General features: G+C 41.2%; 1 protein-coding gene across 4 annotated transcripts; it reads left to right on the forward strand.

Annotated features, from left to right (window-relative positions):
• The first annotated feature begins 296 nt into the window (after nt 1-296).
• LOC103476978 (vinculin-like) lies at nt 297-27,603 on the forward strand. 4 transcript variants are annotated; one of them, XM_008429760.3, is made up of 23 exons: nt 298-779; nt 7,250-7,320; nt 9,412-9,562; nt 10,091-10,199; nt 11,975-12,097; nt 13,073-13,233; nt 15,189-15,279; nt 15,383-15,530; nt 15,624-15,777; nt 15,915-16,090; nt 17,346-17,536; nt 17,849-17,875; nt 18,948-19,147; nt 19,396-19,524; nt 19,662-19,811; nt 19,913-20,021; nt 20,120-20,422; nt 20,521-20,645; nt 21,566-21,751; nt 22,809-22,985; nt 24,630-24,833; nt 25,300-25,404; nt 25,499-27,603. In XM_008429760.3, the coding sequence occupies exons 1-23, from the start codon at nt 612-614 to the stop codon at nt 25,643-25,645; spliced, it is 3,405 nt and encodes a 1,134-aa protein (XP_008427982.1). In that variant the 5' UTR covers nt 298-611; the 3' UTR covers nt 25,646-27,603. The 4 variants fall into 4 exon arrangements, with proteins under 4 accessions (XP_081472773.1, XP_008427982.1, XP_008427984.1 ...); XM_081616647.1 differs by lacking the exon at nt 22,809-22,985 and having other exon boundaries at nt 297-779; XM_008429762.3 differs by lacking the exon at nt 17,849-17,875.
• Nucleotides 27,604-27,621: the final 18 nt, after the last annotated feature.

The following is a 27,621-nucleotide window of genomic DNA, read 5'->3' on the forward strand; positions in this document are numbered from 1 at the left end:
GATCGAAACTCCCCCGTTTAGGTTCACACATTATGAAGCAGAGGTGCTGACTTGGCTCTCCACCATGAGAGGCTGACCTTTTTGAGGGCTGCACGGAGCGAAACCTCACTGGCTTGGAGATGTTTCACCTGCAACCAGATCTTCTCTTATATCTCAGAGAATCACAGTCTCTTCCCATCAAGACTCATTAACTTACCCCAACACTTTCCTTTTAGGGTGCACTGGCACGCATGACGTAATTTAGGAAGAGCTCTAGTTTGCGGAGTGTGTGCGTAGAGCAGGGAGAGCGTCAGTGCGCACCAAGCAGCCTGGCAGCTGTATTCCTTGGCTCTGATTGGGCGGAGGGCGGTGATTCCTTCTGTCACGATTTGGGTCGCTCCCACCGGAGGACACCGTCCGCTCGAGTCCAGCTTTCACCGAGGTACTCGGGAGAGGAGGCAGGATTCCTCTGAAAGGGCTGGGCTGTCAGCTCGGTGTCTGTCTCCGAGGAGGAGAGGAGCAGGAGAGAGCGAGAGAGAGAGAGAGGGAATAAAAGATCATCAGCGCTGGAGCTACCAGCTGCCTTTTATTTTATTTTTCCTCCGTCGGGGCTGTGTTGAAAGTCGTTCACGATGCCGGTGTTTCACACCAAGACCATTGAGAGCATCCTGGAGCCGGTGGCCCAGCAGATCTCCCACCTGGTCATCATGCATGAGGAAGGGGAGGTGGATGGGAAAGCCATCCCGGACCTGTCGGTGCCGGTGGCCGCGGTGCAGGCGGCTGTGAGCAACCTTGTGCGGGTGAGTCCCGAGTTTTGGGGGGGCGGGGGGTGGAGGCAGGGCGAAAATCCTGCCCGAGCGTCAAATTTCTGTCCCAAACTTCCAGCGGTTCTGGGAACCGATTAGATCGATGAGGGGTCCAGACAGCCGCCGGCTTTATGGTTTATTCATTCAGTTCCGTGAATCATGAGGAGAAGAGACCATAAAACTGTTCTGGAGCTGCAGCTGATTATTTTCTGTGGCTTCCAGAAATATGGCTTGGAAATCCCAACTTGTTCCTCACTCACCATTAAAAAGACATAAAGCTGTCGTGCACCAACTGAGGTTCACGCTTGCATGTGTGCGTGTTTGTTTGTGTGACAGGCTCCTGCTTTAGGTTTTTTTTGTGTGTTTCTGTCAGGGAACGACATGAAATGTCAAACTTTGCACAGACTGGAAGAGAGAGCTGCCAACTTTTCAGTGGAGCTTGGAGTTGGAGGGGGTGCGGTCAGTATTAAAAACAAACAAACAAACAAACAAACAAACAAACAAGCAAACAAACAAAAAACTGTGTGATGTGTTGATGCCCAGTGGCGGTTCGATCACAAATGGTCCCCTGGGCCAGCCCCTCCCTCTGCTCCCTGTCCTCTGTTCAGTATTGAACTGTAAAATTCAGGGTTGACCAGTCCGTTTTTAGATGATTAATACTGATTGAAAAAAAAACGTATGGATTGTCATTATAATACCAGTAAGTAGCCAACATAACCCAGAGATTGGGACTTGATTCTGCATCCTAGACTCTTGTCACACTTCCGTCACAAAAACCGAGACCTAAGGCTCTGTTTTTGAGGGCTGACAAGTTCCAGCCCTCTGAAGACTTGAGGTCTGGAACTTGTCATGATCAATCTTTCTCTTCATGTAATTGAGTGAAAGTGAGCCAGTAAGTGGAGATATCTTTAGTAATAAATTAGTAATTAGTTGTCAACTCAGAGTTACTTGCTGTGGTCGCAACATTGTGCAGTGTTGTGTTTCCCGTCTTGTTGTTTTGACAGCTTCTGCCAATTAAAGAAATGTTAAAGAAGTCTTTCACAGTTTTACCTCTGAGCAGAATTTACAGTGAGGAATCCAGCGACCACAGCCTGGACACAGATGTGTATTCTGGTGCTCAGTTGTGTTAAATGTTCTTATGTCAACTTAGAATATATAGACTTGAGCAACTTGAAAAAAATGACATTTCATGGTACTCCAGTAGAGAGAGATCTGGCAACCCTGATGGCAGCTAAGCCGTATGAGATTTGTGGGGTGGAAGAAATGAGGGTGGATTGAATTCAGAGGATGCTCCTCTGTATGGGAGACCAGTGACAGGAGAAATGTCACTTGTGCCGCAAGGAGACATGTTTTACTTTTTTTAGCTTCAACAAACCGAGTCAAACTACCAGAAGCTTTGAGGTTTTATGAAGAAACTCAGCAATAAGATTTGCCTCATCTCGTTGGTTTTTTTTAATTCATTCCTTTTTTCGTCTTCACTTTCTCCTTTATTTCATCTGTGACACAACTGAGTCACACTGGTTGTTTTGAGTAGAAAGAGCCCAGTTTCAGTCAGATATTGACGCTTCCTGTGTGTGCTCTGGCTGGAAGAAAAAAAAAATCAGTATGGGCTACATCATTTGTGCTGATCTAGGTCGTTATCGATGCGATCTTCACTCACTCGCTCGGTCACTCAGGAGAATTCAACAGAAGACAGAAGTAAACATCTAATCCCTTACATTATAAAAACAGGGGAAATGTGGTCAATAGAAATCATCCTAAAGGGCGATTTTGGATGCTTTGGTGTGATATTTGATTATTTAGACCCTGATTTTCTATACGTATTTCTTGTTTGTCGTTTGCAATTTAAAGGATTTGCTCTTCAAGTTTACTCCGAAAAAGAAAATTGTTGCATCAACTCCATTTAGGATAGGAGATCAAGTGCTAATTTGATGAATGGGTAATTTGCAGACTGCATTAGAGATAAGAAAGTGAATCTACCCTGATGCAATGCTATTCATCTCGATTGGGCCCTCGATGTCCGCTGGCCATCAGACACTTTCTCCTTCTCTCTCTGTTCTTGTGGGTGTACTTCATTCAGACAGCAAGCAGAAGGAGGCTAAAAGCCGCCTCAGGCTTGTCGCTGGGTATCACATCATGGATATGAGAGTCCGGGAGGAGGGATCAGGGAGTTTCACAGGAAGCTATTGAACACAGAACAAGCTCTCGGGATGGAGATTTACAGTAAAAAGCAGAATGATGAGGAAGATATCACGATAGAGGCGAAGAAGGATGCACTTAAAAGTCTCAGCGTTGAGAATCGCTGGTGTATTTTTAGGAAAAGGAAGAGAAAAGCTTTCAGACTACTTACTCTCTCTAGGCAGAGGAGAAAAAGATGCATTTGCTGACAGATTTGCAAGTCTAAAGAAGTGGGTGACAAGAGAGCACCAACGCTGCTTGAGAACGCAGCTTGTGAAATATCCACCACTCTGTTGCTGGGTAGATCAAGTTAACTGGATGTAAAGAACACCCAAAACCTAAAAGTGAAGCTGTTTGGAGCACACAGGCTTTATTTTAGAAGGCTGACTCATATCTAGCCTTGTGCAGACCGAGTTAACGCAGTACGCTATACAGCAAGATGCCAACATCACCACAAGGGTCCCAAAGCGCACTGATACGGTTACAGTTAACCCCATCCAGGGTGGGCTGAAGAAGGGAGGGGCGTTTGCATGCACTTAAGATCTTGGACCACGAAGACTCTTAAAATCGCTCAAGGCAGTGTCACTCTTGATCCCCCCCCCTGAGGTTGAGCGTGGGCTGATGCAGATTCAGCTAAAGATGTGGGACATACTGCTGCTTCTGGTGCTTCTGGTTGGAAGCGCAAGCGTTTCGTAGCGTTATGCTGATTGAAGAGCTGGCTCAGGGATAGAAGTGTCTGCTCCTGAAGGAGTCAACATGGACTCCTTCAGGAGTGCATCTTTGGAGGTGGGGTGGGGGGTGGGGGGGAGAGGAGGAATAAATAGATTTAGCACTGAGTAAAGGAAGTGCACACTTTACTGAACAGAGAGGGAGAGGAGGTATGTGAGAAGTAGGCCTGTCAACTAAAATACAGTGATGATATGATGCATAATGAGCAGAAGATAAGACAGTGGAAGAAATGCCAACATTTTGCCAGAGAAAATGTTTTAAAAGAAAATGTAATTTAATACATGTGCCAGCTCTGACCAAGGACAGTAAGGTCCATGTTTCTGCCAAACCTCAACATGTAAAAAAAAAACTTTTCTTTTTGCTCTTTGGCAAGCAAACCAGAGATGAGTCAAAGTTGGTGACTTCATGATGAACTGTGACCTTTTTATTTTAAAACTTGGATATTTGATGCATTAGGCGAAAATGTGAACTTCTTATTTGTAATGTAAGAGCAGATATCTGTGTCTTTAAACCACCAGCAAACCCTCCTTTTTAAGGAATGGAAGATAAAATGATGGCTGACACACTCATTGGGCATAACATTATGACGACTGATGAGAGGTAAAATTTATTAGTGGGATATATTTGATAGCAAGTAAAAAGTTGTGTCTTCAGAGCTGAGTGATTTTGACAAGGTCCAGAAAACTAGAAGACTCCAGACTACTGAAACTCAAATTGCTGCAGAGGGTAATGCTGGTCCTGATAGAAAAATGTCTGGGATGAGTTTTGTTACAGTCAATCAACAGAAGCATTTTTGTGTAATTCAAGATCTGAAGAAACTGTTTGAAGTTGTGAGTCTTAGGTGAGACAAAGCACAGCTTGACAGCTGTGATCAATAGCTGTCAGTTTCCTGCTGGAGCCATCACTTCTTTTAAAGATGCACAAACCCCACATACAGCCTGCTTCAATGTCCTCTGCAAACCACTTTACTCTGCATTATTAATGCATTGCACAATCAATAGCAAGTGTTGCTGTTTACAGGAAACAGAGTTTGTCTGGACGACCCTTCTGGGTCGCCACACTTGTAGAACTGCTTTCCTTAGGAGTATTTTTTGAACAAAGAAAGTTTTCAAGACAGATCAGTTTCATCAGGTCATTTGGACATTTTCAGTTTCACCTTTTGCAACTTTAAAGTAGGGTTTTAATAATAAAGTGCACCATTATTTCATTTATTTTTATGTGTGTTTTGTTCACACAAAAGTGTAAACTGAATTTAAAGTTCCCCCAAATTAATTTGCGTCTTGAAAATTAAACTCTTGCTCAGTTCTTACACCGTGTTATTTTTGTATTCAATGCATAGTTTCTGGAAAATAAGTTGTAAGTGATTCAAATGCAGGCAGACATTCTGTGAAACTTCTTATGCTTCTCCTCCCAAAGCCTGTTATGCAAATGAAAATAACAATTGTCACTCTTTCCTCTAATCAGACAAAAAGGTTTAAAATTTTTCTTCATCTAAGCAATTTACCCTCTGGGATTTTATGTGATAGACAAACACGGAATAGAATATGATTAGCAGGGTTCTAAGCGAGAGCGGCTAAGATCCTGTTGGTAACTCTGTAGGAGCTGCAGAGATCCACAGCCCAGGTGAGAATAACCTGCTGACACAATCCATGTTTCTTTTTTTATTGCACCATTCATACACATGGCAATCCATAGCAGTTTATAGGATGTCAGTAGAAAGACAAAAAGAAAACAACAAAGTTTAAGAGCATTGCATAAAAGAAACAAATGTTAAAATACAGATTATTGCAGATATTAACGGCAATTTTAATTTTGGCTCATATGCTGTCCAAATTTGGTTTGTACTTAACGATTCTCTTATTTATGTATTATTTATATTATTTTAAATTTTTAAAGCTGGCCACATTATGTAAAGGGCGCATAAAAAATATGGGGGGAAAAAAAAGATGCTCTGGCCAGATGAGAACAAAATTTAGCTTTCTGGCATACATGCAAAAGGCTCTGTGGGATGGAAACCTAACACTGCACGCTAAAAATACCACCCCCAGGGAGAAACATGGTAATGGCAGCATCATTCTGTGGGAATATTTTTCTTTGACGGGGAGCTGCTCGGAGTGGATGGGAAGATGGATGGATCTAAATGCAGAGCAATTCAGTAAGATAAACTGTTAGATGCTGCAAAGGACGTAAGTCTTTAGTGGCAGGACATCTAGAGCTGCTATGGAGTAATTTGGTTGGCTCTGCCAAGGTCAACACCTAAATCTGAGAATCTCTGGCTGTCTCTCAGGTATTCTGACTGAACTGTTGCAAAGAAGAATTGGTCAACATTTTAGTAAATATGCAAAGCTGCTAGAGACAAAGGCTAGCAGCTTTTACAGCAGCTAAAGGTTGGAGTGCAGAGTACTGACTCAAGGCTGAACACAAATACATGCAAGCTATTCAGATCTTTATTTGGAAAATAAATAAATAAATAAATCAAAGCAAGTATCGTTTTCCTTCCACTTTACAATTATGCACTTCTGTTTTTGGTCTATCACAAAAAAATACCAGTAAAACCAATTAGTGGTTGTAATGTGGGGAAAATATGAGAAAGGTCAAACAGTATGAATATTGTTCATTTGGTACTGCGAGAACAATAAGCATTACGGAGCTTTATTCTGTTTGCAAAATCAACTAACACTGAACAGAATGGTTTCTTGTTAGATTGCTAAGACTAACCAATAAACCATATCTCTCTGAGTAAAATTTTTGTGGTCAAAATAAGAAATCGCTGCAGCTCATATAGATACCACAGCCCATTTGCTGTTTCCTGAATCTCTGGAGCCAAAAAGTCTATTAACGAAATTTCACTGAGGCAGCAGGAAGAAACTGATGTCATCATTTTGCTGTAATTGCATCTCAAACGTGTGAATGCTCAGGCATATATGTGTGTGTGTGTGTGTGTGTGTGTGTGTGTGTGTGTGTGTGTGTGTGTGTGTGTGTGTGTGAGAGAGAGAGAGAGAGAGAGAGAGAGAGTTTATTTTATATTTTCAAAGGCTTTCAACCAGGAATCTGTTGGGATTCAGAATCCCTGTGGAGACTGAAATGCCGGACCACACACATTTATTTGACTATTTGAGGGCTGCAAGTTAATTTAAAATAATTAAAGCTGTGATTATAAAGTTCAGTGGAAAGGGTGTGTGTGTCCGTGTGAGGCTGATCACGCTTGTGTGTGAAGGATGTAGTTTAGTAGCACTGAGCATCTTCAGAAGAATCATGCGGCGAGTAATAATGTTACAAGTTGTAAAAATGAAATAAAACTAAATTCCTCATATGTTTTTCATCTGATTTAATACTAAACACAGTTAGTTTTGCCTGCAGAGTAACAGACAGGGGAAATGAACTGGACCCCAAGCTGCTTTTCCCAGCGCATGAGAAATGACATGCATGCATGGTTGGAATAGGCGTGAATTGATACACACTCATTCACCCTTTCAGTCTATTAATAGTGCCCTTTAAAAAACATTTCCTGTCTTGCTGCAGCTAATGATAATAGAATAAATATGTGTGTGTTTCAGGTGGGGAAGGAAACAGTTCAAACCACAGAGGACCAGGTGATGAAGAGAGACATGCCTCCTGCTTTTATTAAGTAAGCCTGTCGCTGAACCGGAGCGCATGTTCTGGAAAAGTAAATGACCGCCACTGTATCTCTGTCTGACAGGGTCAAAATGCTGGAAATGACGGACTTTATCTCAGCACACAGAGAACTTGTTGAAAAGAGGATTCCAGGCGTTTTAATGTCAGGAAAACTGGCTCCGTTCCCAGCTACAACAAAAAGCTACTTCTGAGGCCGAGCCCGGGTGCTTGTCCGGCTCCAGCATCCAGACTGCTGAGAGGCTGTTAGCTGTTTTCCAGCTCGCATCCAAAGAGCTGAAATAAAAGCTCAGGGTGCTCACCGAGAGCATTTATGCAAATGTTAATGCCCCAGCTCTGTGGTTCTCAAACTGTGGTACAAGTACCTCTCGCGGTACTGCAGCACCATCTTAACTGACAGTGGTTGAATAGTATATATATGAAAAAACACAAACCATCAGCAGTGCAAATAAAAGGCTTATTACTTCTGCTGTCACTGTGCTTCAAGTACATAGCAATGTTACATTTTGAGGTCAGGGTCAGAACTTTCCACTTGGACATTTCAGCACGACAATTTTAACGTCTGAGAAAAAACACAATTAAGCTGCATCCTTGAACCAAGCTTACAGAATCAAATTATACGAATGATTTTTGATATTTTCCTTTTCCGTTCTTTTTTAAATTATTTTGTATGAACACTGAAACAGTAAAAGTCCTGCTTTATTTTTGTTGCGTACAAATCTTGGTATTCTTTAACTTATCTGACACATTAACATACAGCTTGTTTTCCCACCCACTCCTCATTTTCCACTGTTGCCTATTGATCAATTTTTAAACATTTTGCAGGTTCACGGAAATTATTCACATCTCCAGCAGGTCAAATCGGCTGGTCTTCTCTCACGCATGCACGGGCTACTAAACCGTAAATCTGGCTTGTGGGGCGTAGGAGCGGGAGCATGTGGGAATGCGAACCTGCCTAAATATAGACGAGCCATCGGCCATTGATACCCTGACCAATGGGGTCAGAATGAGGGGGGATTTAGCTTTATTTGAATCCTCATAAAATGCATCCCCTCTGGGTCAATCGCTGACTGAAGATTAAAATTCCTGTTTAGAAGTCGAGCCCACGTTTTTTCTTAAAATGTTTACAAACTGAAGATAACAAAGTTGATCATGTTGTCACTTGAATTGATTTGAAATTGTAAGTCTCTCAAAACAGAGCAGTCACACTCTGAAGTAAGTTCTCAATAAATAAAAAAAAGCATTGTAAGGGTCATTTCTTGTGTAAGTCTCACTTTTATCCTCATATTCAACTTGTTTTTAATATGATATTTTTTATTTTTTATATAGCAATGTATCTGTGAAACATATTGTCTGCCTCACCATTCAAACTCTATAGGCACATCTAGAAACACATAATTTGGCTCTAAAATACTACCACACAATCAGGAGGCACTTGCAGTCAAAACCTCTCTCCTTATTTTGCCTCAAAAACAGTGCAGCTAATTATCTTTTAAAAGAAAGCATTTTCTTGATTGACAAACTTTGTGCTCACTGACAACACCAAGTTGATGGTCTGGCTGTCGACTCCCTGTTCAAGCTCTTGCTGTGGGATGAGACTGTTTTTGTTGGGTGAGGAGAAATCCTCACCTACATTTCCTGCATATATAATATTTGTATCAAAAGTGCTTCCTTTGTCCCTTTTCTCTCCAATTAGAGGACAGACATTCATTTAACACACACCAGTTAAGAAGGTGTTTTTTTTTTGTCAAGACAACAATTAATTCTGGTCAATAAATACTAAATGTTACGTCAGCACTCACATGTGGAAGTACTTACCTGGTTTTGAAACTGTGACTTAAAAACTCAGTTTCTGAAGAGTTTATTTTAAAATTCTTTTGTCAAATTCCTAGAACCACAGATTGCGATTTTTCTTGTTTCATACTTTTTATAATTAATTTTTTTTGTCTCTACAATATGTAGAATATTATCCAAAATAAATATTCAGTATTTACCCTCTCAAATTACTTTACTTAGCGATTGACTGTATGTACTAGTCAATGCGTTTGTTGTAGAAAGATGTTCTAAGCCAGCTGCATGTTTTCAGGGTGGAGAACTCGTGCTCGAAGCTCGTTCAGGCGGCTCAGATGCTTAAGGCAGATCCATACTCTGTTCCTGCGAGGGATTACCTGATCGATGGATCCAGAGGGATTCTGTCTGGAACGAGTGACCTACTCCTTACCTTTGATGAAGCAGAGGTGTGTGCTTTCCTACTTACACCAGTATACATTAGTGTCTTCATGCTCGCCATCCCTTGCTTTGGTCTCTTTCAGGGAATTAAAGCTTTATTTAGAAGCTGCACAGAGGAAGGAGGAACTCTTGGAGCTGTAATGGAGGCTCAAATGCAGCTAGATCTAATCACAGAGATCAAATGACCTCCCTGTGTCATAATTCAGGATGTCTGTGTGTTTGCGTGTGCATGTGTGTGTGTGTGTGTGTTGGGGGTGGGAGGGGGGGGTGGTTGGGTGATTGCATGAAGGTTTGATGGCAGCTCCATAAGTGAAATCACATTGGGCACGTGATTAAGCTCACCACGTCTAATCACCAGCCTCATTTTCAGAAGAGCAGCTTTTCTCAGTCACAAGATGAACATCACAAGACTGTCGACGCACACACAGACACCGCAGAAATGAGAAAAACTCACAGAATGAATGCGTTTGTTCTTGTTATGAAAAGAAGGGCTTTTGCTCCGCGAGATCTCACCTGTTATTGCGTTGTGCTTGCAGGTGCGTAAGATAATCCGTGTGTGTAAAGGTATCCTCGAGTATCTGACAGTAGCTGAAGTGGTGGAGACCATGGAAGACCTCATCACTTACACAAAAAATCTCGGGCCAGGTCAGTAAAACACAAAGCAAGTTATTGAACAGCTTGTGAGGAGATCCAGTTAAAGCCGACCCACATCAACATAATAATAAGAAAAAAAAAATATTTACAGTGCCTTGCAAACATATTCATGCGACTTGAAACACACAATAAATAACCCTAAACATAAAAACGAGCTACAATGGAAAAGATCAGATCAAAGAATGTTTGGTAACACTTTATTTGAAGGGGGTGAATAAGACTGTAATGACACTTTCATAAACATGACATAACACCTGTCATGAACATGAATAAGCCTTCATGAATATTTATGACTGTTGTCATAAGGCGTCATTCGATAAATTATGACACTTTTAATACAAAGTTGACATTATTCAAAATGTCTTTATGACAACTTGACATTAACCAAGAAATCATTACTGATATAAATTTGTTATAAAAGTATTACTGATTGCCCTTAAAAATGAGGTAACTTTATGTTATTAAAGGTAAAGTTTAAACAGTAATGATTTATTAATTTACCGAATTACGCTTTATGACAACAGTCATAAATATTCATGACATGTGTTATGTCATGTTTATGAAAGTGTCATGATAGTCTTATTCACCCCCCTTCAAATAAAGTGTTACCGAATGTTCTTTTGTTAGAATGACATTGAAGTCCACCACTAAATCCATTTGATAATCTGTGGCAAAGCTGGTGTTCATGTGCATTCTCCACCCAGTTTGACTATTTTGCAAAGAAGGATAAGTAAAAAAAAAAATCCCCTTCTACATGTGAAAAGCTTGTAGATATACTCCCAAAACCTGCAACTTTAACTGCAACATGTCTATTATTGTTCAAAATGATCATTGACGCCGGGGGTGCTGAGTACAAAGACAAGCCTCACTGTAGATTTCAATTTGTATAAAATGTATTAAAATCGTTCATCTTTAACCTTCGATCCAAAATTATCCACTGCTTTCTGTTGGTCTGTCACATGAAATCACATTCAAGGCATTTGAATACTTTTGCAAGCACAGTGCTCTTGTAAGCATTTTATTTATTCACTCTTCAGAGGAAAATGCAAACAGTTGTCTTGCATCTTAATTTGATCGAATATAGGAATCATAAATATTGCAACTTTAGGCCTAAAGTCAGAAAATACAGACATAAAATCAACCATTGTTTGTAATCTATGAACACTAATGATACTTTACTAAAGACCTATCAATAGGTTCGTGAACCTTTTAAAAAAATACTCTTAGTAATTTACTAATCAGTGTATTAAACCATCACATTAAGGACTTGCATACCTAAAGGTACAATACTGAGTTGGATGTGTTTATAAGAGGTTTCTAAATGAAACAATTAACCTTCATTTTTTTTTGTTTGGGTCAAAGATCCATCTGTTAAGATGGAACAAAATGAATTAACCATTGACTCCTCTGACATCAAGATACTCTTAGTGAGTCTTTCCACCGGCAGGAGGATCATAAACAGACCATTTATCATCAGAGCATCGGGTTAATTACATTTTCAGAACGCAGTGACTTAATATGCTGGGGGGAAGTCTGATGCCAAGGCTTCCTCACACATCACTGGCTCAGGCATTGTTCGAGCTCAGTGGTTCGTGAAGGAACGACGTTCCAATGTGTCTGTTAATCACTGTACCAGCTGGGTCAAATGCAAAGTCACAAAAACATTTCCTGCCACCTACCCAGAGGAGGGGTTGAGTCGTACTCTCGCCTCAAACTCTCGCTGAAAATCATTTCGCCGTGCTTTTTGTCTCCATTTTTTCCACCAGGCATGACGAAGATGTCAAAGATGATTGAGGAGCGGCAGCAGGAGCTGACCCACCAAGAGCACCGACAGATGCTCGTCAACTCCATGAACACCATCAAGGAGCTGCTGCCCGTTCTCATCTCAGGTGCATATGGGTGAACTTGTGTGGGCAAACGACAGCGTAGGTCGCAGAGCATCCAGCCGTTGTTATAGTAACACTGGTAATTACAGTCATTAGGTGCTTGGGATGCGAGACTGACGATGCATCGCCCACTACCGCCTCATCTACAGTCTGATATACTGAACATACATTGAGAAGATGAAACATTTCAGCTATTACTGTAGCTGCAAAAGATTGCAAGTAAGTTAGCTTGGGATACAGGCACTAATTCATATTTTTATATTGATAAGTCACACAGTTTTTGCAAAATTTCAGTATCAGCTGAAACGCAAAGGTTTGCTCCAAATAGTTTTACAAAGGCGTTTTGCCTCGTTTTAGTTGGTTTGTGCTGCTTTGTTCCAGATCCCAACAGTATGATTCACTTATGCTGCCTGGTCAGAAGTTTACATACACCCATCATCAATGTGATTTTAATTTTTGTGTAAATGATTTATCTAAGAAACGTTTTTGTCTCCAGAGTGACATTATCACACCACACACATTCAATAGACTTTGAAAAAACAAAAATACAACTTTGAATTCTGATTTTCTCTAATCTACTTGCGGTCAAAATTGTACATACACCTCCACTAATATTTTATCACATGTTCAATTCAATTCAGTTTATTTATATGTCATCCCAATCACACATCTTAACTTGTTCTGGAATGGATAAAGCGTTTCCAGCAGAATGATTCTTTGGTAAAATATTATCACATGAAATGGAGACCAAAATCGCCAAAGCATCTAATGTTAAACTTGATTTAATTCTCAAATGTTTGAGGTCAAATCAAATCTATTCTCCATTGCGTGAGGCTGAAATGCTTCTGCATCAGCACTAACCTAATGACCGGGAATAAGTGAGGGATTTCGAAAGAAATAGCTCACTTAGCAGACAGTTTATTCATCTAAAACATTCATCTGGCAATACCTGTAATTCGATCCAATTTGTGTCTTCAGCTATAAAGATTTTTGTGGCAACCAAAAGCAGCCGAGGAGCCGGCATTGAGGAGGCTGAGAAGAACCGAAGGTTTACGTTTGAAAAGATGAGCGCCGAAATCAACGAGATCATCAGAGTCTTACAGCTCACCACGTGGGACGAAGACGCCTGGGCAAACAAGGTAAAATCTGTTTGACACATAAGCAAAACGACTTTTGTCATTTTGTTTTGGCCCACCAACATTTGACACAAAGTCGAACTTAAGACTAACACTCTCCCACTGAGGGGCATCTCTGCAAAATTCATTCTTTTACTTTCTGTCTCCATTTTTGTTTTTGCTCGCTAGTGTAACTCTTGGTTTTTCTTTTTCCCTTTCCTTTCTTTCTTTCTTTACCTCCTTCCTTCATTCTTTTCCTTCCTGTAGAAGGTAAGCCTGTCTCTTTCCCCCTCTGCGGTCTCCAGCATGCAAGCTTGTGGGTGTGTGAGTTTCTTTGTGTCTGATCGACACAGGAATGTGTCCTCACGCTTACATTCTGCATATCTGTCACTCAGGTATCCGAAAACAAGTGTGTCCAGTGTTTGTGTCAACTTCTAAGCAGATGTGGTGATGTAAGGTGCTTCATCACTACAATAAATGGTTTTATGTTCATTTGTTTGTCAGTACATGTCCGATGGTCAAAAATGAGCAGCTGATTGTTGCTTGACAGAGACTCAAAAACTGCGCAGAAGTGATGTCCAGAGCAGACGTGAAATCTGTTTCACTCGTCCAACCTGTAACCCCTGCATGTTTCTCGCACAGCGTCCTCAGACAATGATCTGTATGTCTGTCTGTATATGTTTGCTGTGGGGGATACTGCATACGTAGTGTGTGAGCTGTGATAAGCACTTACTGTCAGTTCGCGAGGGGAAAGTGCTGGCATACGATGACTGCCATCCTCACGCCGGGTCATGAATTATAGAAATAAGCTGGTTGCTGTCCAGACACATTCATAATAGATGGCTTGTATTGAGCTGTTCCACTTGAGCGTTTCATTCTCCTCCCAGCTGGAAAAAGCTTTTTGTTTTCCTCGCAGGAAGCAGTCAAAAGTGTTTCTCTGAATGTGCGAGGAGGCCGAACTTCATTATTTTCCCGTTTCTTATTCAGTTCTCATTTTCAGTCAAGCGTTTGGCTAATTACTGGTTTATAAAGATTAACTGATAACTATCAACTCAGCATCCACTATTTGCAGTAAATGTAGCAAAAGCTTTTTCAGAAGATTATTGTACTGATTTATAAGTTCTTATATTATGAAGTTTTCACAAGCCTTTATTTTTTACCTGTATTAGCTGATAACACTCCAAGGCCCCTAAAAGTTAAAGATCTTATCATTTATCTTATGTTAGGTCTTCTGCTTTTTAAATAAAATTGCATGTTGTAAGCTAAATAAAAACACTTCATTTTGGTGACACTTATTAATAAAGGACTCAGGCATATGTCTCAAAAAAGTTGATCATCAGTTCCTATCCACAAATTATTCTAATATTATTAGTAATAGCAGTAATGGTAGTAGTATTTATAAAAGTAATGTTTTTATTAACCCTTTCAAGAAAATGTCCCTGTTTTACAGACATTGCAATTCTTCTCTTCACGGAGTAAACATGTCTAACAAGCTTAGATTAGCTTGTTAATTAATCAGGATATTTGCTGCTTGGGTATCTGCAGCATGCAGATGACTGCTTAACAGATCGATGGGTGGGCGGGTTTCTTTAGATTCCCAAATCATGGCTGATGGTGATTTCCAAGACTGGATTTACTTCGGAATATATTTCAAAATATATTTTCTTGTAAGAGAGAGAAAGTGTTATATCCCTGTTTCAGCCATCTGACCATGCACAGCACTAGGTGGGGGAGGGGCAATGCTGCGGTAGTCTATTAGTAGTAGTAGTGTAAAATTCATTAGTTTTGAAACAATATATGTCCTAAATCTTAAGCCTTGGTACCCAGTTTCCAAAAACTCGATTACAGAATTTTTTCTTACAAGTCCAAAACTCAACAGGCCGTACCGTAGCTGTAGAAATAGCTTCGTTTATATTATTCTGCATCGAAAAGCTAAACTCCAAATTAATACACATCATTGTTTTCTCTCTTTTCTTCAGGACATGGAGGCCCTGAAAAGATCTCTGGCTTTGATCGAATCAAAGATGGTGCAGGCCAAAAGCTGGCTCAAAGACCCACAAGGACAGCCAGGTAGCCCTGGATTCAGACTTGGCATCTACAAACCTTCAGCTGGAACACATTTGTTTCATTCAACATGCCCATCCCTGTGCTTCCGCCTCTCTGTCCTCCTCAGGAGACCCTGGCGAGGTGGCGCTGCGTGTCATTCTGGACGAAGCTGGTAAGGTGGGAGAGCTGTGCGCCGGGAGGGAGAGGAAAGACATACTGGCGACCAGCAGGGCTCTGGGGCAGATGACTGATCAGATTGGGGATCTGCGTGTCAGGTAGTGTGTTTGTGTGTGCTTCCTCCTTCTGGGTGTTTAAGTTGCATATTCTGATCTCGTACTTCGGTTGACCGTATTTGTGGGTTTTGACAGAGGCCAGGGCCAGACTCCAGGCTGCATGCAGCGCGCAGGCCAGTGCTTACAGGGCTTAGATCTGCTCTTTGGCAAAGTGGACAGTGCTGCTCGAAGACTGGAGGCTCTAATCAACGCAAAGCAGGCCATTGCCAGGAGGCTGGATGCTGCCCAGGTCAGATAAACAAACATTCAGCTTCATCCAGTTTTTATTTTTAATTTTTTTTTAATTCAGTTTATTTTCAAGAAAAGCTCGTACTGTGTTCAGTGTTGTTCATCAGATGTAAATGCTTCTACATCCTGCTTTTTCAGGCATGGTTGGCCGATCCTAATGGTGGTCCTGAGGGAGAGGAGAACATCCGAGCGCTTCTAGCAGAGGCCAAACGTATTGCAGACCTCTGTGAAGACCCCAAGGAGAGGGACGACATCCTGCGCTCCATAAACGAGATAGCAGGACTCACCGCCCGGCTCATGGAGCTACGCAAACAGTACGATTTCCTCTGACTGCAAGCATAAACAATAATTAAGGTTAAATATTTAATTCGTATGGCCTTTTCTTCCAGATGGAGTCTGTAACCATGAGATACCGATAGGTGGCTTTTTTTTATCCACATGGAAAATATCCACATGTTGTTGCTTGTCAACTGTGCCCATCGCTCCTACTTTAAGGTTTCCAAGAATTTAAATGTGGTGAAAAGGGTCGTGGTGTCACATAAAGGAGGATACCAGGCAGAATTTAAAGGGAAATATCATTTAATAAACAAGCTGTTTAACTGATCAAAAAAGAAAAATGCAGCAAAATAGCTACAGTTGCTTGCAAAAAGCATTCATACCACTTTACATGTATAGGACTCTATGTAATAGACCAATACTGGTGTATAGTTGTGAAATGGGAGGCACATCTTCGAAATTTACAAATATATGTGTGACAAAAGTAGGTACTATATATATTGAAAAAAATGTTCTCTGCTTTGAGTCTCAAATGAAACCCAGTTGTAGACTCATTTCTTTATTTCTGGCCGTCTGACTTTCAGCCCATGATTAGCTTTTCTCATGACTGCAGATGATAATAACCATCAGTATGAATTTATATGTAATGCATCAGTCAAAAGATGCATCCTAAAGTGGGGAAAAAAACATATAAGTCGCTCCTGACTCTAAGTTGTATGGTCATCAAAATGGAAAATGCATACTTTCCCTCAGTCTGTCACATATGTCATGTAATTCTCTGAGGTTTTAAGGGTATAAATATTTTTGCAACCCACTGAAATACAGCACCGGATAGTCATGAGGAGAGATATATATTTAAATGATAAAATAAAGCTTAGTGGCTGTGCTTGTATACACAGCTGAATTATCAAGCCTGATCTAATCTGGAACAGGGCGTACTGTATGCAACAACACACATCATTCCTGTGTGATTTCCAGGAACACAAAATAAAGACTTAATTTAAGATTAATCTGTTAGATTGATGTTAGAAATATTTCTGCATTTTTTTGTGAAAGGAGAAGTTATTTGTCTTTTTTAAAACATTCATTTCATTGTAAAAATAAAGGTCAAATTTGAAATAAATGCTTCCAAAAGGTATTTCCCTTTTAAAAGGCCGTCTAACATGTTAATAAGCAAGACCTTAGCCAGGTGATGGGTATGAAGGCCGGATTTAAAAAATGTTTTTTCTCTATGTTTCGTAAATTTATTTTTTCCTCCAATGAAGTCATTTACTACATGTGCTACCATGACAGGGGTAAAGGCGACAGTCCAGAGGCCCGAGCTCTGGCAAAGCAGATTGGAGCAGCTCTGCTGAACCTGCAGTCCAAGACCAACCGGGCGGTGGCCAACATGAGACCAGCGAAGCCTGCTGTCACGCTGGAGGGTAAAATGGAGCAGGCTCTGCGCTGGGTGAATAATCCCGGGGTGGATGACAGAGGTGTAGGTGCGTTCACATGCATCGTGGCTGAAAGGACGTAACGGTGTTCTGCTTTTCTGTGTTTTTGGTGTAGCCTGTGATGCATCAGTAACTAAATGTAGTGATGAAAGATGTGGGATGCTTATTGTCCGTGCTGTAATGACAGCAAGTGACTCGCTCAGGAAACTGCCATTTGCACTGTGATTCAACTCATGCATGATTCACTAAATGGCTCGATTTACTCTGTCAGAGTGTTGTTTCCTAATCCTTTGTTACGCTGTCTTCCTGTCTTGTCTTTTGATCGTTTCCTCTCTTTCCCATGCTTCCCTCTGGGAGCAGAGTGTGAGAGGATAGAGTGGAACACAGGTACCTGCTCACTGTCAGCCATGTTGACAGATAAAATTAAACACTCTAACATTCACGCACGGGCCACTTTGAAACTCTCACCGTATGATAAAAAGTAATAAAATTGGTGGAATATCCATGGGCTAAAATTAGTAGCAGTTTTGAATTGCTGAATGTTTTGCATTTCTGCCATGCTACTATTATCTCATTAAGCTAGTAGCTTAGCTTAGGTAGCATACAGTGATCTTAACAAAGATTGTAGCTTTTTAATTGTAGTTTTAATAATGTCACTGTAAAAGAAAGAGTGACTGAATGTTTCCAAGCCACTGCTGTCTATGGCTTTAGAAAGAGTCATTTTCCTTATCTGTGAGAGCAAAGCGTCGGAGCCTAGCTAAACCTCGATGAGATGACAGAAACCAGCCCAAGCCTATGTATTAAAGTGCTGTGAAAGAGTATTTTCTTCTCCAGAAGAAATTTATTCTGTCTTTCTTTTCTTTTGTTGCTCTTAAGTGCTTCAGATTCTCATCTGAAACACTTTTAAAATTGGACAGAGATAACCTGAGTAACTACACGGCATCAAAACTTGAAGATTTAAGGTATTGTGGGAAAAAGTATTCGAAGCCATCAAGTAACCCTATGTGCAAATATTATTGCCCCTCTTTTTAAATCATGAATTAATTCTGATTCCTCTTTGACCAGATCAACAAATCACTAAAAGAGATTTAAGCGACAACTTAAATCACTTAAATCATCTGAAATAGAAATATTTTAGGTGGGCTGAAATATTTCCATCTATCTTTCATGCCTTGAATCCAGAGAAATTCAAGGCCATTGGTATTTTTTTCAGGAAGGATTTATGCAGGCTATCAGGCTAACAAAATAAATAATTTAAGTGTCAAATAATTTCACAACACTGTAAATTTTTCTGCAACAAAATATAGAATCAGCTTCTCCCTTTTAAGAAGAAAAAAAAATCTGCAGTCAATACAAACGCAATGCTTGACACTGTTGCCTTAATATTCACTTGTCATTGTTCTGACTGAGCACCGGTAAGGTACTCTTGTTCTTAGATATTTTTCTCGTGACTCCACAGGCCAGGCAGCAATCAGAGGAATGGTTGGAGAAGGGAAGAGGCTGGCGGGAGGCCTGCTGGGTCCGTACCGACAGGACATGGTCGGGCGCTGCGACCGAACAGAGGGGCTGATGACAGCTTTGGCAGACATGGCGAACAGGGGGGAGGCTGAGGCTCCTCATGCACGAGCCACAGCGGCACAACTGCAGGACACCCTCAAGGTATCGCTGCACTTAAAAAAAAAGAAAAAAAAAAAAGAAAAGAAAAGCTGGATTACATTTAAATAAAGCTTTTCTTGGGCTTATTGTTCAACATAAATGAACTCAAGTTAAGATCATAAAGTTGCGTGACAAACGCTGTGGAGAAAATAATCCTGAATAGATAGAACTCAGTTAAGGATGATGTAACAAAAAGCGTTAGTGCAGAGCTCCATCTTGTGGATAGATGCAGCACTCTCTGCTTCCTCCAGGACCTGAGGCAGCATATGCAGGAGGTGATGACACAGGAGGTATCCGATGTTTTCAGCGACACCACCACGCCCGTCAAGCTGCTGGCGGTGGCTGCAACTGCTCCTCCTGATGCGCCCAACAGGCAGGAGGTCAGTAAACAAACAAAACAACAACAACAAAAAAAGAAAACATGGTCTCAGCGCCGAACAATTGTTCTCTTATCACACCAGACTTTTTTTGGTGTTATTGTTTAAAAAGGTTTGACCAAAACAAGTGTTTCTCAAAGGTCTTCGAAGAACGTGCAGGGAACTTTGAAGCCCACGCGGGACGACTGGGAGCAACCGCAGAGAAGGCCGCCGCCGTGGGAACGGCGAATAAGAGCACCGTGGAGGGAATTCATGCTGCCGTGAAACACGCCAGGGAGCTGACGCCGCAGGTGTGCCTGTTTATTTTAGTTTTGCCTGCATAGTGATGCAGACTGATGAGGCACATGGTTGTTGAACTCAATCTGAGCGTGTCGTGTTTGTTTATCTCCAGGTGACCTCCGCTGCTCGGATCCTGCTAAAAAATCCAGGAAACAAAGCGGCCTATGAGCACTTTGACACCATGAAGAACCAGTGGATTGACAATGTGGAGAGACTGACCGGTAAGGTCTTTCTTGACCCGTTTTAAATTTAAATTTTCACTGTAATTTCAGCAACTGCATGTTCAGTCGATGTGCGTTTTCGTCCTTGTGTGCCTTAGGTCTGGTCGATGAAGCCATAGACACCAAATCCTTGTTGGATGCTTCTGAGGAAGCCATTAAAAAAGACATTGACAAGTGCCGAGTTGCCATGGCAAACGTTCAGCCCCAAATGCTCGTTGCCGGGGCAACGAGCATAGCGAGACGAGCTAACCGGGTCTTATTGGTGGCCAAGAGGGAAGTGGAGAACTCTGAAGATCCCCGGTTCAGAGATACTGTAAAACATGCGTCCGACATCCTCTCACACACCATCTCACCCATGGTGATGGACGCCAAGGCTGTGGCCGGGAACATACAAGACAAAGGTTACTGCTCCAAATGCAGCCATGCAAGGATGCTGCAATAATGAGTTGCTGTTATTTTCTCTCTCACCTCCTTCTCTTCTGAATGATTTTGGTCACAGGTCTACAGAAAGCATATTTGGACTCTTGTCAAAGGATCTTGGCTGCAGTGGGAAAAGTCAGAGAAGCCTTCCAGCCTCAGGAACCAGACTTCCCACCTCCGCCTCCTGACCTGGACCAGCTCCATGTAGGCACATACGAATTACTCAACTAAAACTGTCGTTCTCTAGTTTTAGTTGTTATATTTGAGACACTATTTCTCCAGATTGTAAGGATCATACAGCAAACAATGGCCATAATTTTTAAAAACAAGATATGAGTGGAGTTTGAATTTATTAGGTGCTGCCATCCACACAGCATCAACATATTTAGAGGCTGTAGTAAATATGTTTGAGTTATTTGGAGCAGATAATCCATATACAGTATTAATCTCATTGATATTTGGGTTAAACTTTAGCCCAAGTACATTTATATTGATTTTCTTCTCTAGTTTTTAAGTAAAGTAAGCAAGTAAAATTGTATTTGCAGAATAACTAAAACAAAAAGTACATTAAGCAAAAGCCATCCTGAATAAAAATGTATTTTAAACCAAAGCTCAAAGATTTTTACGATGTTCAAGGTTTGTCCAGGGAGCCCATTTATTATTAGCACGCTATTTCTTCTACAAAACCAGAGTAGATGTATCTGAGGACCTCTTATAATAATTTTTTTGTTTTTTTCCCAACTAGAGTCAACCATCTTTGAGTTAAAATTCGAGAATTTAGAGACACTGCAACTGTTTGGAAATTACTTCGATCGTCACTGTGTCCTTTAGGCTTTCTAATTTTAAACTTGCAGGTCTCCGTCTTGTCAAGGAAAAAAAAATACAGTTTTGAAATGTTAGGCGAAATACCCGTTTTTGCTTTGACATGCATGAAACATTGACATTTGTGGAAATTAAGAGAAAAATAATCAGAGTAAATTGAATCGTGTGAAGCAACTCTTTGCTTTTAAAGATGATTGTGTTCTGGAGAGAGAAAGGTTTGAGTAAGAAGAGAAAAGTAAGAAATTCATGCTCATTATGAGGGTAAAAAGTATAAAGATGAGTGTAAAGTTCTGCTCTTCCAGGTTAGCGATGAGCAGGCTCCACCTAAGCCTCCGCTGCCAGAGGGTGAGGTGCCTCCGCCCCGTCCCCCTCCCCCGGAGGAGAAGGACGAGGAGTTCCCGGAGCAGAAGGTCGGCGAGGTGCTCAGCGAACCCATGATGGTGGCGGCCAGGCAGCTGCACGACGAAGCGCGCAAGTGGTCAAGCAAAGTCAGTTCAAACAAACACACTCATAAACTTTACAGAAATAAAATCGTGTCTGTTTCAGTGAAAATATTTAAGCTACTGTTGCAGAGCGGAACCATTGCTCTCCATTGGCACCAAGATGCTTTTCCTGTGATTTTGTTTGAGAAAATCTAAATTTTTTTCTTTTGCTATCCTGAAATGTGGAGCTCGGCGGCTCGACTCCACTTTCAGAGGAAAACTGGAAACTGTCATCTGTTCATTTTGAAGGCGTGCACACTTACATGGAGAAATGTAAGAAAAGTGCATAACATAAGGATTAAACAAGGAGTCTGTTCTGCATGTACTATATTAAGGTGTTTCTTAATATAGGACCTGATGTTGCATTGATTGATTTATTAGCTTTGGCACTTCATGACCAAGTTTTGTCACTGAGGACAAAAACAAGGATAATCAAGGATCCTCTTATCATCTCTTTGTGTCTCATAACTTTTCTCCTTTTCAGTTCCTCTGAAGCTCTTTTTTTTGTTGAAAAAGCTGATTTTGATCTTCTGTACACATGAGAAATCTGTTTGAAAACAGGTGCAAAAAAAAAAAGTGAATTCATTAAGGTGCTCTGTCACGCTCACTGCTCAACTCTTTAGCCTACCAGTAATAAGTCAGACGCTGACTTTGGGTGCAGTTAGATCCTGTTTGATGGTAGATCATTGAACTGTCCACTCAGCCATCCCCTCATGCACTTGCAGCCCTCCTTGCAGATCTCTGCTGTCCTCTTTTCTTTTCCTCTCCCATCAAAGCTGTTTTTTGCCCCTTTGGCGTGCCGTTTCACCACCCTCTCCCTGTTCTTTCACCATGCTTCTGTTAAACTACCTGTCCTCTGTTCTTTCATTCAATGCTGCTCATACTGAACTAAATGCCTCCCTCTCCACCTGCTTTCCCTTTGCTTCCCCCTACCCTTCCTCCTCCTTTGTTTCTCCCCCTTCCTCCGCCTTTTGTTCTCCTTCCCTCCCTGTTTCCCGTCAATCCTCCGACCACCACAAAAATCCCCCGCCCCTCCACTCGTCTTACTCCCCGCCTGGCCCAGCCTGAGGATGAGGAGGCAGTAGAGGAGAGGGAGGTAGATGATGAAGATGAGTTTACTGATGGTGAGGATGACTATGAGCCAGAGCTGCTGATGATGCCGTCCAACCAGCCTGTCAATCAGCCCATTCTGGCAGCTGCCCAGTCTCTCCACCAGGAGGCTCGCAAGTGGTCCAGCAAGGTCTGCGCACGTACATGCACAAGAGCGTACACGCGCACACACACACACACACACACACACACACACACACACACACGCACACGCACACGCACACACACACACCCTGAAATACACTCCATTGCAAAAGTATTCAAACCCGTTTAAAATGTTTAGATTGGGCACTACCAAAGACTTAATACAAATCGATGTGAAGTAGTTCATAATTCTGAAGTGAAAGGAAAAGAATATGTGGTTTTCAGATTTCTTTTTATTGAAAATAAAAACCTAAAAAGTGCGGCATGCATTTGTATTCAACACCGCTGAGTCGGTACTTTGGAGCACCATCTGTTGCAGTTGTTTAAAGTGTCCATCTTTTTGGATATGTCTCTACCACCTTTACATAATACAGACATATTTAGAGAAGCTTAGCAGAGTGTCTGTAAGCAAAAAATTTAAAGTCTTGCAAAAAATTCTCCAATAAATTAAGCCTGGGACTTTGACTGGGCCATTCCAACACAAGTATGTTTTGATTTGATTATGTTTAGGCTCAAACTTGAACTTCCGCTGAGTCTTATGTCTTTTCCAGCCTCTAACGGCTTTTCTTTCGGGATTACCCTGTATTTAACTCTGTCTGTCTTTACGTCACCTTTGCCTGTTTCTGCTGAAGAAAAGGATCGCCACAGCAAGTTTCATATCGCAGATATTGTGTCCAGGGAGGTGACCAGTATTCATTTTCTTTTAGCACGTCTCGATTTTGAAAACCACACATCATTTTCTTTTACTTCAGAAGTGTGCACTACTTGGTCTAGTGGCGATTGTTGGTCTGTTCCATAAAATCTATATAAAAGCATTCAGATTTGTTGCTGCGAGGTGGCAAAATGTTCAAATCTTTGAGAGGTATGAATACTGCTGCAAGGCACAGCACACCCAAGCATGCAGACCACGGCCATGCGGGACGAGAAACACTTCCTGGAGTTTTAGCAGACGGTGACCGTGGCTGCGTGAACCCATCAGCTGTGCATCTCCCACCATGGACACGCCCCACCAGCTGCAGCTGTTGTTTCACTGCTGCTGTGTTTTTTTTTACTCAGAGATGGCTGACACACACAGGTATGCTGATCCCATTGCTAAAGTTTCACAGTGGGTCAACGACTGTCCTCTCCACATGTTCATGAATAAAACGGTTCAGTGGAGGAGCTTCAGTCTCACTCTTGTTGCTACGGCCGGCCAACCAGTAAGGCCAAGGATGACAGTTTCCTAAAGGCTCCAGGGTGATGCAGCTTTGACATCTAACCACCTGCTTTACTCAGTATGACAACCCGCTTCAGCTTCCTGTCGTTTCAAGTTTGCGCTAATCGTCTCAGCACCGTGGCATTACCTCGCAGGAACTAACCTCAGTTTGACTGTGGTGTCAGGATGATCGTTAAAAGTGAAAAACGTGATAAACGGCTGGGACACTGCATGCAGTGGGCTGTTAAACATCCTTACATTTGATGCTTGTCTTGGTCATTTCATTCATTACCTCACAGCACTATTTTGTTGTTCCACTTTATATTATCGGAGTACTTTGCAAAGACACGGCTCACCAGTGAATGCTTTGCAACGCCCTGCTCCTCTGGTCACGGCTGCTTTGACTTCTCGCCACCCGCCTATTTCTCTGCACAGGGTAATGACATCATAGCAGCAGCCAAGCGGATGGCTCTGCTGATGGCTGAAATGTCTCGGCTGGTGCGTGGCGGGAGCGGAAACAAGCGAGCGCTGATTCAGTGCGCAAAAGACATCGCCAAGGCCTCGGATGAGGTGACGAGACTGGCTAAAGAAGTGGCCAAGCAGTGCACGGACAGACGCATCAGGACAAACCTGCTGCAGGTAAAAAAAAATACAGCTAGGTCCAAAATTATTCATACACCAGTGCAGATTTGACTCAGGTTTAAAGTCTTTTTTTTATATATATATTTACTAACAGGTTTAGTCTAAATGTAAGTTGTTTAACATTTTTGAGTGGAGCAGCCAGAATCCAGACTTGAATTTACTGGAAGATCTGCGTGGGAAGCTAAAGATTAGGGTTATGGCGAGGAGGGCTTCGACTCAAGATACATCAGCAAAATACCTGGCGAAACATGCAAAAAGCTGTTCAGGTGTTTGAGTGCTGTAATGGCAATACGATTTTTTTTTTTTCGACGTTTGAGGGAAAAATATAAATAATTTTCAAAATTCGTATTTGAACTAAAATATAAATAAATGTTTTCTGAAACTCCTTTGACCAGATCTCCTAGATTAATCTTAATCTGAGACTTTGATTGCTGTAGTTTCTAAACGATCTCCCCTTGTGCAGGTCTGCGAACGAATTCCCACCATCAGCACTCAGCTGAAGATCCTTTCCACCGTAAAAGCTACCATGCTGGGACGAACAAACATTAGTGAAGAGGAGTCAGAGCAGGTAACACAGAATGACACGTCTGCACTTCAGGAAAGCAATATTATCCTGTTACATATTCACTGACAGCTCCTCGTTCGTTTAATTCCCATTCCAGGCCACGGAGATGCTGGTCCACAACGCCCAGAATTTGATGCAGTCCGTAAAGGAGACGGTGCGAGAAGCAGAAGCTGCCTCCATTAAGATCCGCACAGACGCAGGATTCACCCTCCGCTGGGTGCGCAAGACGCCGTGGTACCAATGAACTTACCTGCTCTCAACGAGTAAAAGTAGCAACACACTCTGTCATTTTGAGCAGGCGTATCAAGAGGAAACTGCAGGATTTTGAGCCATTCTCCCCTGTAGTTTTAGGCGGGAGTCTTTGATTTGTTACCATGCAGGTTTCATTTATGGGTGGGAATTTAGCTTGGCTCGCTTTTGTTCTCAACTGTGGAAACACACAGGTCTATCAGGAGACTTTTTAATATATATTTTTGGTATTTTGGGTTATTAGACTTTATCTAAATCCTAGGTATATATTTTTTGCATGACTCATTTTGTATTTTCTAAAAGCAGATTCTGACATGGAGACTCTTAACGCTTAGAGGATGTTTGAAACTTGCTTTGTTTTTCAGTCCTGGTTTTGTAATGTATGTTGTATATACAATAATTGTCTGCTTCATGGAGGATTCACCAAGTTTGACACTAAAGTGTAGAGTCTTGAGGGAGCTTCATGTTTCCTTTCAGTCATCTGAAAATCTATGAAATCAACAGAGGTGCCTCATCACTGTTGCCACTGGTGATGTTTATATTTCAGTAACGAAAAGATCTTGTGGGTTTAAAAATAAAAGAAAGGTTATTAAAAGTTAGTAATATCTAAAAAAGATGACAGTATTGATTTGTGAGAAAGTGAAGTTTAGCTGTTTAACATGTGATTACTTTTATGAGCTTTTACATTTAATGATGCCAAAGGATTTGTTTTACATTATTTACAAACCTCTTTGAATTGTTTGAACACTCAAAATCCAGGTTATTATAAAAAAAAATAATGCAGATCAGTTTCATTAAAGATGCTGTAGTAATGGTTGATGTTTGTTACTAGCAAAAAAAAACAACTAAGGTTTGTGAATGTTTTCTCTGCTTTGTATTTTTTTATCTAAATGTAGTTCTTTTGTGGCTGCATTCAGCAACAGTTGAACTGTTTGGGATTTACAGTAGTAGAGCAACCGTAGCTTTTAGCTGTCCCATTCTGAGTTCTCTGATGCAACTTTTATTTTTCCTTTTTTTTTATTTTTTAGATGACCCCGGTGGTTTGAGAAGAAGTTCTGTAATAACCAGAGCAACAAACTATATTTTTTAAAGATTTAAACATTTAAATAATTGTTAGTGGTTTTAGTTCGTTAATTAAAAGAAGCTGAAAGAAAAAAAACTGATGTCACATACAGATCCAGTCAGAAGTTTACTTGCACTCATCAGCATAAATGTCATTCTTGCTCTAGACAATTTATTTGATCTGGGGGGTTTCTTTCAGACAACTTTAATGGCTTTTAAGATAAGAATCAACTGCACAAGCTTGAGTCTGTGTTGCATTCTTTTTCTTTTTAAAAGCCCCACCTTAACTCCTCCAAACATTCTTCTTTTTGTGTCAAAACTGCTCAGTATTTGTCTCCCTAGATTCATTTTCTTCAGAAATCATCAGGCTTCTTTCCTCTCAGCTGATGTAAAACTACAGTGGCGTTACAAGATGTTTTTGGCTTGAGGGTTCCTGTTTTTTGGGGATGATTAAAAGACAAAAAAAAAAACAACCAAAAACATGGCATTTGTGCCCAGGATGAGTGTATGGAAATTTCCAACCAGAACTGTACTTACAACTAAAGGAGTAAATGCATATTTTCATTCCATTAACAAATTCTTAAAAAAAAAAATGTGGGTGGGTAAATGTACATGTCTCATTGAGACAGTGTGTGTGTGTGTGTAGTCTCATTTTAACACTATTACTGAGCCGTCCCTGGTATGATTAGGGATGAAGTTCTGAATTGCAGCACAGACTGTTACCCGTTTTCTTTCTTTCTGGGGGGAAGAGGCGTACTGTAGTAGTCACAGACTCGGCGTGTGGCGCTGTACGTCGTAGACGTTAATCCACACGCTGAATGTACTCCGATAGCCTCTAGCCCTGCCAACATCTGCTGTGCCTTGAAAGAATAAAGACTATAATAAAAACAAGAGTCGACATGTTTTTTA

Source organism: Poecilia reticulata, chromosome 15, assembly GCF_904066995.2.
Source record: "Poecilia reticulata chromosome 15, P_reticulata-male-v2, whole genome shotgun sequence".
Classification (NCBI taxonomy): Eukaryota; Metazoa; Chordata; class Actinopteri; order Cyprinodontiformes; family Poeciliidae; genus Poecilia; species Poecilia reticulata.

Excerpts from the sequence above, each read along its gene's own strand:
- LOC103476978 (XM_008429760.3), top strand. The coding sequence starts at position 612 with ATGCCGGTGTTTCACACCAAGACCATTGAGAGCATCCTGGAGCCGGTG. Across the intron at positions 7,321-9,411 it reads ATGCCTCCTGCTTTTATTAA|GGTGGAGAACTCGTGCTCGA; the intron begins GTAAGCCTGTCG and ends GCATGTTTTCAG. Across the intron at positions 25,405-25,498 it reads GTGAAGAGGAGTCAGAGCAG|GCCACGGAGATGCTGGTCCA; the intron begins GTAACACAGAAT and ends TTCCCATTCCAG.